The 15,643-nt window shown below is 43.5% G+C and overlaps 1 protein-coding gene across 3 annotated transcripts; it reads left to right on the top strand.

Moving 5' to 3' along the window:
- Nucleotides 1–1,925: 1,925 nt before the first annotated feature.
- On the top strand, nt 1,926–13,675 carry LOC135552037 (nuclear receptor subfamily 1 group D member 2-like). Of its 3 annotated transcripts, none has more exons than XM_064983405.1 (8): nt 1,926–2,521; nt 6,519–6,719; nt 6,882–6,970; nt 7,235–7,379; nt 8,175–9,055; nt 9,346–9,531; nt 9,740–9,950; nt 11,458–13,675. In XM_064983405.1, the coding sequence occupies exons 1-8, from the start codon at nt 2,503–2,505 to the stop codon at nt 11,652–11,654; spliced, it is 1,929 nt and encodes a 642-aa protein (XP_064839477.1). In that variant the 5' UTR covers nt 1,926–2,502; the 3' UTR covers nt 11,655–13,675. The 3 variants fall into 3 exon arrangements, with proteins under 3 accessions (XP_064839477.1, XP_064839478.1, XP_064839476.1); XM_064983406.1 differs by lacking the exon at nt 1,926–2,521 and adding an exon at nt 3,132–3,159; XM_064983404.1 differs by lacking the exon at nt 1,926–2,521 and adding an exon at nt 5,147–5,393.
- The last annotated feature ends 1,968 nt before the right edge of the window (nt 13,676–15,643 follow it).

Here is a 15,643-nt window from a genome sequence, read left to right as displayed (position 1 = left end):
TTACAAAAAGAAAACCAGCCCCTGGCTGGCTTTGAGGACAATACAGTGCCACTGACACGGCCCGCTACCAAAGCCTGTGGGCTCTCCTTCCCCCTGGCCAAAGTGAGTAAAACATTTAAACGTGTTAACCCTTGCAAGGCTGCCGGCCCAGACGGCATCCCGAGCCATGTCCTCAGAGCATGGGCAGACTGGCTGGTGTGTTTACGGACATATTCAATCAATCCCTATCCCAGTCGGTTGTCCCCACATGCTTCAAGATGGCCACCATTGTTCCTGTTCACAAGAAACTAAGGTAACTGAACTAAATGACTATCGTCCCGTTGCACTCACTTCTGTCATCATGAAGTGCTTTGAGAGACTAGTCAAGGATCATATCACCTCCACCCTACCTGATACCCTAGACCCACTCCAATTTGCTTACCACCCCAATAGGTCCACTGACAGTGCAAACGCCATCACACTGCACACTGCCCTATCCCATCTGGACAAGAGGAATACCTATGTAAGAATGCTGTTCATTGACTTCAGCTCAGCATTTAACACCATAATACCCTCCAAACTCGTCATTAAGTTCGAGACCCTGGGTCTGCACCCCGCCCTATGCAACTGGATCCTGGACTTTCTGACGGGCCGCCCCCCAAGTGGTGAAGGTAGGAAACAAAATCTCCACCCCGCTGATCCTCAACACTGCGGCCCCATAAGGGTGCGTTCTCAGCCCTCTCCTGTACTCCCTGTTCACCCATGACTGTGTGGCCACGCACGCCTCCAACTCAATCATCAAGTTTGCAGATGACACTACAGTGGTCGGCTTGATTACCAACAACGACGAGACGGCCTACAGGGAGGAGGTGAGAGCCCTCAAGGTGTGGTGTCAGGAAAATAACCTCTCACTCAACGTCAACAAAACAAAGGAGATGATCGTGGACTTCAGGAAACAGCAGAGGGAGCACCCCCCATCGACAGGACAGTAGTGGAGAAGATGGAAAGATTTAAGTTCCTCGGCGTACACATCATGGACAAACTGAAATGGTCCACCCAGACAGACAGCGTGGTGAAGAAGGCCCAACAGCGTGTCTTCAATCTCAGGAGGGTGAAGAAATTTGGCTTGTCACCTAAAACACTCACAAACATTTACAGATGCACAATTGAGAGCATCCTGTCGGGCTGTATCACTGCCTGGTACGGCAACTGCACCGCCCTCAACCACAAGGCTCTCCAGCGGGTAGTACGGTCTGCACAACGCATCACGGGGGCAAACTACCTGCCCTCCAGGACACCTACAGCACCCGATGTCACAGGAAGGCCAAAAAGATCATCAAGGACAACAACCACCCGAGCCACTGCCTGTTCACCCCGCTATCATCCAGAAGGTGAGATCAGTACAGGTGCATCAAAGCTGGGACAGAGAGACTAAAAAACAGCTTCTACCTCAAGGCCATCAGACTGTTAAACTGCCATCACTAACATATAGAGGCTGCTGCCATTATACAGACTCAATCTCTGGCCAATGTAATACATGGACTTAATACAGGTGTCACTTTAAATACACCACTTTAATAATGTTTACATATCCCACATTATTCATCTCATATATATATACTGTTCTATACCATCTACTGCATCTTGCCTGTGCCGCACAGCCATCGCTCATCCATATATTTATATGTACATATTCTTATTCACCCCTTTACATTTGTGTGTATAAGGTAGTTTTGTGAATTTGTTATATTACTTGTTAGATATTACTGCATCGTCGGAACTAGAAGCCCAAGCATTTCGCTACACTCGCATTAACATCTGCTTACCATGTGTATGTGACCAATACAATTTGATTTGAGTTTCTCCCTGTCGCTGGCCCACACTCCCGTACAGTAGATGGCGGTAATGCACCAAAACGTTTGATGCCACCCGCCGATAAACCCCACCAAAGAAGAAGAATAGCAGCTCGAGTCGAGAGCTCAACTCGGAACCGTCTTTCAGCAAATAATAACGTTCTACTCTTTGCTATCAGAGCTATCGTTTCCTTCGAGAAAATATAAATTTGTATGCTATAGCTATTAATATGCTTAGGCATATCTTTAGCCTTTAGAAAAGAGACTTCAGACGGACAGCTTTTTTGAGCGCTCTACGAAAAAGAAAAATATACGGGATTCCGAACGTTCGATTCATTCTGTAGCGAAACAATTGACTACAATCTATTGTTTGATTCGGGGCGTGTTTTCAACCAAACGGATACGGTTTAGTTTAGGTGAATTGTTTGGAACGTTGGTGAACGTCAACTATCACGACGGGAAATCAATCTGATTAGCAACAGTTGCTGTTGAGCGATTGCTGTCATCTCTGAAACTAGTAGGCCTACGTGCATTTCCCGACTATTTTCTGAACGCTTCAATTCATTGATCAAAAACATCAAGCAGTGACGTAAAAAGTTGGTGAAAACAAGATAAGAAACACGTCATCAGACTAAAGGTCCAAATAGGGGGATTTCAGAAGTCAGAGCACATGGAATCTACAAAAGCAGGTAAAACGATCATATTCTGCTCAATATGTTTAGAAAGATGTATGTGTAGGCCTCTAGCCTATTTTAGTGTCTACAGTTTAACCGTTTGATTTTTGATAGTGTATTTCATTAGACCGCAACCTAGATTAATTATACAACTTTAACAGGCTACTTGTCAGAATCCTGTTTTTAAAGAGTTTTGTGATGTTTTGAATTAAAACAAAGCAAAATGTATTACAGTGAACTGCTCATACATGTTAGATTTTTCTTACTGCAATGAGCCTTAATTAAAACTGTGTTTTAAGTGGGTTAGGAGTGCCATTGAAGGTGTTGTTATTTTAGTATCGGTATGCTGGAACAGTGTTGCAGGTCCCTTTTCTCACATGCACGGGTCGTTAGCCATGTGCGACTCTGTATACGATCTCTCTGATTGGCTGAGGAGCGCTGTGACGTGTATACTTCCTTCTTTAAATGCTCCCTTGCGTCCTCTGGTTGGTGGAGAAGTGCTGTGACGTAAATATTGCATAATTCTGCCAAAGATAATGCACTGCGAGTTGGTGTGGATACACGTGAAACTGCATGCAGTTATAGGGTTGCAGCAATGTAAACTGACCCAGTTTTCTACCACTGGGTTTCTCGGGAAAACATGTCCGTTCCAGGTAGGGGCGTGTTCCAAAAAATTAACATCGTCAGTCTAGTAAAATTATAATTGATTGGCCAAGAGTTTCACAACCTAATCATCTATTCATTATGTAAGTCACCCTTATTTGGAATGTGTTTGCTATGGGATTTCTTGTGCTTTATGAATGTTGAAAAGAGGGCAGCTGTGGCTATTGAGATTATTTTAGAATTTGCTAAAACTTCTGTAATCAACAAGGGACTTACAGATGACCAACTCATGAACACATCAACGACTCTGTACCGGTAGCCACTATTGTTATTTACTGCTGCTCTTTAATTATTTGTTATTCTTATCACTTACATTTTGAGGTATTTTCTTAAAACTGCATTGTTGGTTAAGGGCTTGTAAGTAAGCATTTCACTGTAAGGTCTACTACACCTGTTGTATTAGGCACATGTGACAAATTACATTTAATTTAGTACCATAAGGGCCACACAACATTTGGCAGGCATTAATAGCTTGCTTCATGAAGAAATCTGGCAATGTTGGCCCTGACCCTGCTTCTTGATTGAATGACAATGAGCTTCCCTCTTGAGCCGTATGTGTGTGAGTTGAAGTGTAGCCAGGCTATTCTCCACGCACCCTGCTGAAACTGGCATTATGTAACAGGGGTGTTATCTAACCAGAATGTAGGTAGAGAAACGAGGTCAGCCTGATCTGAAAAAAAGGGGGTGATAAAACAGAGCGGTTGGACTGGGCGGGTGGTCGGCCTCTCTTCCTGGCTGAGAGCCACTCTGCACAGGGTTGCCAGGTCTAGCTAAAATTTCCTGCCCAAAGACAACTCAAAACCTACCCACGAGGCCTAAAAACTAGCTCAAAAATGTTTTTCTCAGCAAGAGAGCTGCCACATTTAGCCAATAAACCCCTTTTCCATAACTTTATCGAGCAAATTAAGAAGGAATCTCAAATTAACTTCTAACAACCTAAGAAGGCCAGCAGCATACTACCCTTCATCCCACTGCTGGCTTGCTTCTGAAGCTAAGCAGGGTTGGTCCTGGATGGGAGAACAGATGCTGCTGGAAGTGGTGTTGGAGGGCCAGTAGGAGGCATCCTTTCCTAGTCTAAAACAAATATCCCATAGCCCCAGGGCAGTCATTGGGGACATTGCCTTGTGTAGGGTGCCATCTTTCGGGTTGGGACGTTAAACAGGTGTCCTGACTCTCTGTGGTCACTAAAGATCCCATGGCACTTATCGTAAGAGTAGGGGTGTTAACCCCGGTGACCCGGCTAAATTGCCAATCTGGCCTTCATACCATCATGGCCGCCTAATCATCCCCGTCTTGGCTCATTCATGGCTCATTAATTCCCCCCAGGTGATTGTGGAGGCCAGGTCATCTGATACAGCACTCCATCACTCTCCTTCTTGGTCAAATAGCCCTTACACAGCCTGGAAATGTGTTTTGGGTCATTGTCCTGTTGAAAAACAAATTATTGTCCCACTAAGCGTAATTCAGATGGGATGGTGTTTCGCTGCAGAATGCTCTGGTAGCCATGCTGGTTAAGTTTGCCTTGATTTCTAAATAAATCCCAGACTGTGTCACTTGTAAAGCACTCCCACACCATCACACCTCCTCCATGCTTCACAGTTGGAATCACACCTGCGGAGATCATCCGTTTAGCTACTCTCAACAAAAATCTCAAATTTGGACTAATCAGACTAAAGGACAGAATTCCACCGGTCTAAAGTCCATTGTTCATGTTTCTTGGCCCAAGCAAGTCTCTTCTTCTTATTGGTGTCCTTTAGTAGTGGTTTCTTTGCATCAATTCAATCATGAAGGCCTGATATACACAGTCTCCTCTGAACAGTTGATGTGGAGATGTCTGTTACTTGAACTCTGTGAAGCATTTATTTGGGCTGCAATTTCTGAGGCTGGTAACTTTAATGAACTTATCCTCTGCAGCTGAAGTAACTCTGTCTTTATTTCCTGTGGCGGTCCTCATGAGAGCCAGTTTCATCATAGTGCTTGATGTTTTTTGGCAACTTTTAAATTGGGCTATCTGCTGTACACCACCCATACCTTGTCACAACACAACTGTTTGGCTCAAACGCATTAAGAAGGAAATAAATTCCACAAATGAACCTTTAACAAGGCACACCTGTTAATTGAATTGCATTCCAGGTGACTACCTCATGAAGCTGGTTGAGAGAATGCCAGGAGTGTGCAATGCTGTCATCAAGGCAAAGGGTGCCTACTTTGAAGAATCTAAAATGTAAAATATATTTGGATTTGTTTAACACTTTTTTTTTGGTTGCTATATAATTCCATATGTGTTATTTCATGGTTTTGATGTCTTCACTATCTACAATGTAGAAAATAGTACAAATAGAGAAAAACCCTTGAATGAGTAGGTGTCCAAACTTTTGACTGGTGCTGTAAACTGAATAGCAGTGCAAACTATTAGGCCTGAATAGGCCTATGCTTGACAGACAGTGTTTAATAACACATGGCTACAACAACAATAATAAACAGAAGTTATAGGCTATTTATTAAATCAGTTTGCCACCTCCATGTAAACTACACAAGTGAAACAAATGTATTTGCATTGGCTCCAGTGATATTGTCATTTCAACAAATGTGTTTAAAATGGTAGACTACAGTAGCCATCATGGGCATAGAAATGAATAGGCTGATTGATGGCCAACAGATGCAACTGTATCATTGTCCACATTTTAATGTCAGTTTCATTGTGGATTTTTCCCTATAACAGAAGCACGCAAGTGAGTTCACTTAATTTCCACTCGTCCAGCGCTGGAGACCCAAGAACTGAGCATACGTAAAACCTTTAGCTTGATATGGTTTTCCATAAGCAGTCTTAGAATGGAGTTTAAACCAATGTCCGAGGAAATTTTTCTAATGGGCTCTAAGTGCCTAAAGTCATTTTCCTGTGCTTTGTCACCGTTATTTCGTGATGAGCATCAGTTGGAAAAGGGGTTGGAAATGGGTGTCTCCGCAATGACAATCTAAATAGCCTACCTACAACTGGTAAAAGGTTGTCACAACGCATGCTGCTCTGTCTGATCTCACTTACGAGACTCGGCTGTCTGCTGCAGTGCTCAGTCTCAACACACCCCACCCAAAATATGAATATTTTTTGGACTATATACGATTTCCAGATCCTTCCCTTCGGTCTGCAAAATGTTCAGAAACAACATTAATTCAAATTCCTTTCAAACACTCTCTATTTATAAGGTCATGTAAAATCATTGTTCTTTGTTCAACTTGAACCTCTGCTACCCCAGCAGCCAGCCCTATCCATAGAGATAACAGTATAATATGTGTTCTATTTAATTATATTAAATTATCAGCCTAATCATCATGTCTGTTTCTCCACTAGGGGGTGTAATAGCCTACATCAGCTCCTCCAGCCCTGAGTCATGTCATAGTGACTCAAACGACTGCTACAACTCCTCTTCCCTGCCACACAACTCCTCCCACATCTGTCGCCAGGGCAATGTGGTGGACACGCCCCTAACCACGGCAGGTCTCCCACTGGCCCATACTACAGCAAAGACCAGTGCAAAATGCAGCATTACTAGTGAGTGGTTTCTCTGCTGTGCAATAACTTGAATGTCTATTCAGTTACTATTGCAATAATTGACCCTTGGCTTTGGGTATGAATACAATCTGTTGAATTTAATTTAAAGAGGCATTGCGTCAATGAGTTCTGATGAGATGTTTTGCATCTGGGTTTTTGCAGAAATCAACGGCCTGGTGCTGCTGTGTAAGGTGTGTGGAGATATTGCATCTGGATTCCACTATGGGGTCCATGCCTGTGAGGGCTGCAAGGTGAGAACACAGACTGACACACACCTAATCAATGTTGTGCCTCAATGCCATAGTTAATTTTAAGGTGAGAGAGCAAGGGCAATGACATAATGGGACGGTAGCCTAACAGGGTCAAATCATCGAACTCAGAATGCTTCTGCCTTATTTTTAACCACAGCCTCTCTCTCTCTCTCCTCTCTTAATGACCGAGTTCTGCTGTCAAAGCACTGTGAACTAGCAAGTCTCCCAACAAACTAGTGTGTCCATCTGTCTGTGTGCGTGTAGGGTTTCTTCCGTCGGAGCATCCAGCAGAACATCCAGTATAAGAAGTGCCTGAAGAACGAGAGCTGCGCCATCATGAGGATCAACAGGAACCGCTGCCAGCAGTGTCGCTTCAAGAAGTGTCTGCTGGTCGGCATGTCCAAGGACTGTAAGTTCCTATTACCTTCTATAACTACATCCCCCCTCCTGTCACAATAATACATGGTTTATTACCGTTCTCGTGGGTTGTCGTGGATTACATAAATATGGAGTTGAGAAAAAAGTAGATGAAGAAAAGTATCGGTTTGTTCTATTTTAAACAAGGATTGACAGTATTTGGTCATTATCTGTAGACTAGCAGACCTATCAGCAAAGACCACCGATCTCGTCTTTGAGCAGTCCCAGACATCCGATTATTTTCAAACATGTTTGATTTCATCGCCACAAAATCTGCAATGCTCTTGTAGTGTGAGATGTGAAATGATACGTTTTGAGAACAGTGATTAGTAATTGCCAATGAGAGTTCGCCAGAGAAGAAGCCAGTGAGAAACGTTGTTTCGCGTCACCCAGAATGTGTGTAGACTCTGTAGCAGGAGCGATAACTAATATTAGTATGTGTTTGTACTTGCCTTTAACCAAAGCCAAAGTGTCAAATTGTTACAGCTCTGAAGTTCACAATCAATAATATTCAATTCAAAATGTTTCCTAGATATTTAAACTCTATATGGTAAGTGTGAATGACTGAACATTTGAGGCTGCTTTTAGCCACAGCTCATAGCTACATTAAATCTAATCACATCATTGTTTTGGCGCGACAGCGTGGTATTGAGAATCCTCACGACAAAGTGAAGAGTCTTGTAGTGTGTGACCACCGTCTGTGCCACATTGTTAAGTGTTAGGATTTTGAAAGTGGTGTAGTGTCCACCCGGGTTAAACCTTGTCTCCTACCTCTTTCCTCTAATAGCTGTGCGTTTCGGCCGCATCCCAAAGCGTGAGAAGCAGCGAATGCTGCTAGAGATGCAGAGTGCCGTGAACAACATGATGAACAACAGCCAGCTACACAGCCAGCTCCACGGCAACACACCCCTCCCCCTGGCCAATCAGCTTCAGGTGCAGGCCTGCCCTGGGGAGCCCTGCCCCCAAGATGTTGACTCTGGTTTAGGCTCATCCTCTTCCTCCACATCTCCCGCCACTTCCCCCGGGTCCAACCAATCAGAGGAGCCCAAACATCGCCCAGAGTCTGCAGTCGCCATGGATACAAGCCGAAGCCCTATATCGGCGTCTCCAAGTGGTTCAGACCGCGGGTCAGAGGATGGGATTGGCTCGGTGACCCGGGCCCACCAGGAGTCCTTCATGTACAATCAGAAGCAAGGTAGCCCCTCCCCCCAGTCCCAGGCTGATGCCCAGCCGACCTCCCCGGGGGAGGAGCAACGTGTCAGTAACACTGGAAAGAGGATAGAGGAGAGGAACTGGAACCAGCAGGAGGCCTGGAACCAGAAGAACCAGAACCAGCAGAATGACCCGGCCTCATTCACAGCCACTCAGGCCCACGACCAGGCTCAGGAGAAGCCCACCAACACTGGGCCTCAGGGCCCTGACAGGCACCATTGCCAGGAGGATGACATCACCACCCCCAGCCATTGCCCCTACAGCAGAGGTACTCCCACCACCCCCACCCAGAATCACTGTCTCTACAGTAGAGACAGACTGCCCAACAGCTCCCCTAGTGGCTATTTCCCAGCCTACACCCACCATGGAGGCAACAACAGCACGAGCCAGGCCACCTCCAACTCCCATGGAGGATTCACAAGACCACTGTGGAGCGGGGGCAACAGGATGCATCTGGTGAGTCCAAGATGGACAATGACTATATGATATATTATAGTTAATATAATATCTATGCTAATCTATTGTATAATATATTGATTGACAACATTTGTATAACACTCCCCAAATCATAAACTACAAATAATAGAAGTACAAGATTCGATCCCAGTGTAACACCATACTTGATCTCACACCTTCAGATTGTGTTAACATAACACAATGTATATGGGAAACTCTACTTATCCACCATTAAATAAGTATATGAATGATATGTTTCATGTACCTCCTTCTCCCCTCTCCATCCTCAGCTGTGTCCCATGAACACATCTCCACATGTGAATCCCCATAAGTCAGGACATGGGATCTGGGAGGAGTTCAGCCACAGTTTCACCCCGGCCGTCAGGGAGGTGGTGGAGTTTGCCAAGCGGATCCCAGGCTTCAGCGACCTCTCCCAACACGACCAGGTCAGCCTGCTCAAGGCTGGTACCTTTGAGGTGAAGACCAGAACACTCACTTACAGTATATTATTGTTTTTCTCAGTCTTCCTTCCCTAGGCTCTTCTTTTCTCCTTCTCTCCTCTACTCCGTATCCTCTTTCTCACATGTATGTGAATGAAAACAGTATTAAAAACATACTGATATGGCTCATGGAAATGCAGTTGATCCAGCCAAACATACCTAGTGTCTGCTGTCACTTCATCAGGTGCTAGTGGTCCGTTTTGCGTCGCTGTTTGATGTGAAAGACCGCACCGTGACATTCCTGGGTGGTACCAAGTACAGCGTGGAGGCGTTACGAGCCATGGGCGCCGGCGACTTCCTGACCTCCATGATGGACTTCAGCGAAAATCTGATGGGGCTCGGCCTTAGCGAGGAGGAGATGAGCCTGTTCACCACCGTTGTCCTCATCTCTGCCGGTAGGATCATGACGTGACCTTTTCATTCATATTTCCTGCCCCTTTTAAATATACAGTGGGGCAAAAAAAAGTATTTAGTCAGCCACCAATTGTGCAAGTTCTCCCACTTAAAAAGATGAGGCCTGTAATTTTCATCATAGGTACACTTCAACTATGACAGACAAAATGAGAAGACAAAAATCCAGAACACATTGTAGGATTTTTAATGAATTTATTTGCAAATTATGGTGGAAAATAAGTATTTGGTCACCTACAAACAAGCAAGATTTCTGGCTCTCACAGACTTGTAACTTCTTCTTTAAGAGGCTCCCCTGTCCTCCACTCGTTACCTGTATTAATGGCACCGGTTTGAACTTGTTATCAGTATAAAAGACACCTGTCCACAACCTCAAACAGTCACACTCCAAACTCCACTATGGCCAAGACCAAAGAGCTGTCAAAAGACACCAGAACCAAAATTGTAGACCTGCACCAGGCTGGGAAGACAATCTGCAATAGGTAAGCAGCTTGGTTTGAAGAAATCAACTGTGGGAGCAATTATTAGGAAATGGAAGACATACAAGACCACTGATAATCTCCCTCGATCTGGTGCTCCACGCAAGATCTCACCCCGTGGGGTCAAAATGATCACAAGAACGGTGAGCAAAAATCCCAGAACCACACGGGGGAACTAGTGAATGACCTGCAGAGAGCTGGGACCAAAGTAACAAAGCTTACCATCAGTAACACACTACGCCGCCAGGGACTCAAATCCTGCAGTGCCAAACGTGTCCCCCTGCTTAAGCCAGTACATGTCCAGGCCCGTCTGAAGTTTGTCGAGAGCATTTGGATGATCCAGAAGAAGATTGGGAGAATGTCATATGGTCAGATGAAACCAAAATATAACTTTTTGGTTAAAAACTCAACTCGTCGTGTTTGGAGGACAAAGAATGCTGAGTTGGATCCAAAGAACACCATATCTACTGTGAAGCATGACCTCTGTCATTGCCAACAAAGGGTATATAACAAAGTATTGAGATACACTTTTGTTATTGACCAAATACTTATTTTCCACCATAATTTGCAAATACATTCATTAAAAATCCTGCAATGTGATTTTCTGGATTTTGTTTTCTCATTTTGTCTGTCATAGTTGAAGTGTATCTATGATGAAAATTACAGGCCTCTCATCTTTTTAAGTGGGAGAACTTGCACAATTGTTGGCTGACTAAATAGTTTTTTGCCCCACTGTACTTTCTTCTAGACTATAGACACTATATCCTATAGAAACAGACTTAATACTGTGAGTTGTTATGGTACTGTTTGGCTCCTTACCAAGAGATTAGTGTAACTATCTAAAGTATGTTTGTTGTTTGAAAGCATGCATTGTATTATAGTGAATGTTTCCTTCCTCACTAACATCTTCTATCCAGCTTCCTGTCATAGAGCCATACATCTGTGAATGGTAATCAGAGAAAAGTATAGGAACCAAGTCTAATAAAGTTCTACGGGGTTTTTTGTGTTCTAGATCGCTCAGGGATTGAGAACGTGAACTCTGTGGAGGCGCTTCAGGAGACTCTGATCCGGCACCTGAAGGGCCTCATCACTAAGAACCACACCAACGAGTCGGCCATATTCACCAAGCTGCTCCTCAGACTGCCCGAACTGCGCTCCCTTAATAACATGCACTCTGAGCAGCTGCTGGCCTTCAAAATCCATCATTAGACCAGAACCAAGATCTGAACCTGGGAAGTATTCATTAGTCACCAACTGGAACATTTACTGAGATGGGGAGGTACCACATGAACTTGCCCAATAATAAATGCTTGTTTTTTTTGCCCCGTTGCAAAACCTTTTGCTATGGTGTGCCCTAATGAATATGACCATGGACATTGGGTCTGAGGCCTGTGGTTGTGGACCACAAAGCCCATTTCTCCACCCACCCAGACACACCTCGACCATCTACACTAATGAACTATGAACCCTGACCTCCAAGAGAACCCTCATCACGCCCCTCACTTCACGTGATCTTTTCCCTTCACAAACAAGTTGAAGTAGTCATCAAATATGTCAAGATCAAAGGGGAGGGAGGGGAAATACTTAAGACTTCAAAGTTATCGTACTGTAAGGCTGAAAGGCTTCTGTTGTAATAACATGAATGCACACGTTCAGACACAAGCGGAAGATATTATGTTTCTTTGTCTTGTTTCTGTGTGTCCGTGTTGTGTAGGAAGTTTGCAACTGTACAACCTTTAGAGAAGAACCTTTTATAAATATTGTGTAGACGTGTATTTTTGCATCGTTGGTGCAATATGATATTTGATTATTTACACTTTTCGTTTAGGTCTTACACCATGGCTCTCCAACCCTGTTCCCGGAGAGCTACCACCCTGTAGGTTTTTGCTCCAACCCTGTTCCTGGAGAGCCGCCACCCTGTAGGTTTTTGCTCCAACCCTCTTCCTGGAGAGCTACCACCCTGTAGGTTTTTGCTCTAACCCTCTTCCTGGAGAGCTTTTGCTCCAACCCTCTTCCTGGAGAGCTACCACCCTGTAGGTTTTTTGCTCCAACCTCTTCCTGGAGAGCTACCACTCTGTAGGTTTTTGCTCCAACCCTGTTCCTGGAGAGCTACCACCCTGTAGGTTTTTGCTCCAACCCTCTTCCTGAAGAGCTACCATCCTGTAGGTTTTTTCTCTAACCCAACCCTAATCTTGCACACTTGATTCTAATAATTAGCTGGTTGATAAGGTGAATCAGGTTAGGTACAACTGGGGTTGGAGTGAAAACCTACAGGAAGGTTTCCAAGAACAGAGTTAGAGAGCTTTGTTCTACACCTTGGGTGTATTTAAAATAAATATATATATTTATAATTGTAGGCAGACTAATCTAGAATAATGTTGTGCTTATTGCCTGAAATGACAGGGTGATTCTAAAGGGGGTTAGGGCTCGTTAATTAAACTCCAAACCATCTAGTTGAAAGTAAACTGACAATGAATGAATGACTACAAAGGAGGTTTGTCTCCTCTCTAAACTATAGGTGTTGAATGACATTAAGGGGGATGTTGTTAAAAGCATAGCTGGACGTATGTAATCAGGGTAACCGCTGCTGCGTTACCTCTGTCTCGGTGTGGCCCTATCTACTCACCTGAGGAAGGGCTTTGATTGAATGTTTATTTGAATCTCTTATTTCAAGCTTACGGTTTCAGCTGATGGTGCTGTGTGTGTTACACGCATATAGGAGGTTTGTTGTAAATTATAATGTTCTTGTAAATTATAATGTTCTTGTAAGGTTATGAACTAACTGAAGTCCATCATTGACAAACACGGTCCAGTCACTTAATTATTATAGTGTATGGTAATAGACCGCATTTGTATGATATGAGTGCAAATGGACAGGAAATCAAATGCATTGAGGTTATTCGAACTGACAAAGGTTAACGTTGGTAACCAATAAAACCTATCGACTCAACACATCTCCGCTTGAAGACATTTTAGTTGTTATTTCCATGTCAAAAGGATAAAATTGTTAGTCATTTTGGGGGGTGCAAATTTTTAGGTGACGGTTTCGGTAAAAAAAATATCCAATTAAACTGAGCAATTTGATTTTACAGAAACTACTTTGAGTGCTAATTATGCATATTTGTTAACTGTATTTAATTTGTTTAATGAAAAAATGTTTTGCACACATTGATATCGTGTCAAAGCCCATTTGGAAATAAATAATCTATACAAAAAATAACATTCATAAATGCATGTAGGCTATGCACAAGTGTCGTGCTTCTGTGGGGCCGGTGTTTGTGGGAAGGGAGAGAAATGTACAAATGTTTTTTTGTCATTCCGTTGGACTCCGCCACCAGCACCTCTTATACTACTGTCTCAAATGTTTCAACAGAGGACCACTTAACTTGAATAGACAGACTGATGCTTTTGTCCTCTACCATACTTTTCAAACCTGTACATAGACTACAGATATAGTTATGATGTGCTGTAAATAGGTAGATTCTATTCAAATACAGTATGATTGTAATATTATATAAGAGATTAATCTCCTTTTAGAAATAACACCAAGAGACTAAGGGCTGTAATCAATTGAGCTGCAGGCATTCCATATGATAATGTCCGTTATGCCGTTGATTGATCGATGATTTCAAACCCTTCGTTTCTCTCCCCTTCCAGCTCACCTGCTCTTGATCTTCCATCATCCTCCGTGCTTCTGTTCTGTCAATCGTGTGCATCGCTGACCTACCTTGTGGTCTGTCAGTCTCTGTTTTCTCTCTGAAAGCATTGCAGTATGCAATATATTATTTACATATATAAATCTATCTGTATACAGTGTTAGTCATTTCTTTTCAGCAGGCTTCTCCACTGTCCAAGCATGATTAGGACACTGAGAACCAGTAACACAGGCAACAATTACTCAGGTTAAATCGCACTGCTATTTAGAACTCTGCTTGACAAGGTTCCAAACGTCATCCATTTAAGAATGATGGAGGCTACTTTGTTCTTGGGGACCTTCAATGCTGCAGAGATATTTTGGTACCCTTCCCCAGATCTGTGCCTCGACGCAATCATGTCTCGGAGCTCTACGGACAATTCCTTCGACCTCATGGCTTGGTTATTGCTCCGGCATGCACTGTCAACTGTGGGACCTTATATAGACAGGTGTGTGCATTTACAAATCATGTCCAATCAATTGAATTTACCACAGGTGGACTCCAATCAAGTTATAGAAACGCCTGAAGGATGATCAATGGAAACAGAATGCACCTGAGCTAAATTTCAAGTCTCATATCAAAGGGTCTGAATACTTATGTAAATAAGGTATTTCTGTTTTCTTTTATACATTTGCAAAAATGTATAACCTATTTTCACTTTGTTGTTATAGGGTATTGTGTTTAGATTGCTGAGGGAAAACATACGGCTGTAACTTATCAAATGTAGAAAAAGTCAAGGGGTCTGAATACTTTCTGATGCCACAAACCTGTAGGCACATACAAAACCTCTTGCTTATGAATAACAGTTCTACATGATGCCAATGTTAAGCAAGCATTTCCCCAAAAGTATTCAAGTCCTCAATAATACACTGCTCAAAAAAATAAAGGGAACTCTAAAATAACACATCCTAGATCTGAATGAATGAAATATTCTTATTAAAATTTTCTTTACATAGTTGAATGTGCTGACAACAAAATCACACAAAAATGATCAATGGAAATCAAATTTATCAACCCATGGATGTCTGGATTTGGAGTCACACTCAAAATTAAAGTGGAAAACCACACTACAGGCTGATCAAACTTTGATGTAATGTCCTTAAAACAAGTCAAAATGAGGCTCAGTAGTGTGTGTGGCCTCCACGTGCCTGTATGACCTCCCTACAACGCCTGGGCATGGTCCTGATGAGGTGACGGATGGTCTCCTGAGGGATCTCCTCCCAGACCTGGACTAAAGCATTGGCCAACACCTGGACAGTCTGTGGTGCAACGTGGCGTTGGTGGATGGAGCGAGAAATGATGTCCCAGATGTGCTCAATTGGATTCCGGTCTGGGGAACGGGCGGGCCAGTCCATAGCATCAATGCCTTCCTCTTGCAGGAACTGCTGACACACTCCAGCCACATGAGGTCTAGAATTGTCTTGCATTAGCAGGAGCCCAGGGCCAACCACACCAGCATATGGTCTCACAAGGGGTCTGAGGATCTCATCTCGGTACCTAATG

Source organism: Oncorhynchus masou, chromosome 13 (assembly GCF_036934945.1).
Source record: "Oncorhynchus masou masou isolate Uvic2021 chromosome 13, UVic_Omas_1.1, whole genome shotgun sequence".
NCBI lineage: Eukaryota > Metazoa > Chordata > Actinopteri > Salmoniformes > Salmonidae > Oncorhynchus > Oncorhynchus masou.
This window is presented reverse-complemented; position numbering and strand designations above follow the sequence as displayed.

Bases quoted from the DNA above. Each gene is read 5' to 3' on its own strand.
- LOC135552037 (XM_064983404.1), top strand. From the start codon at position 5,348: ATGCTGTCATCAAGGCAAAGGGTGCCTACTTTGAAGAATCTAAAAT. The intron at 6,720-6,881 runs GTGAGTGGTTTC...GGGTTTTTGCAG, and splicing joins TGCAAAATGCAGCATTACTA to AAATCAACGGCCTGGTGCTG. The intron at 6,971-7,234 runs GTGAGAACACAG...GTGTGCGTGTAG, and splicing joins ATGCCTGTGAGGGCTGCAAG to GGTTTCTTCCGTCGGAGCAT.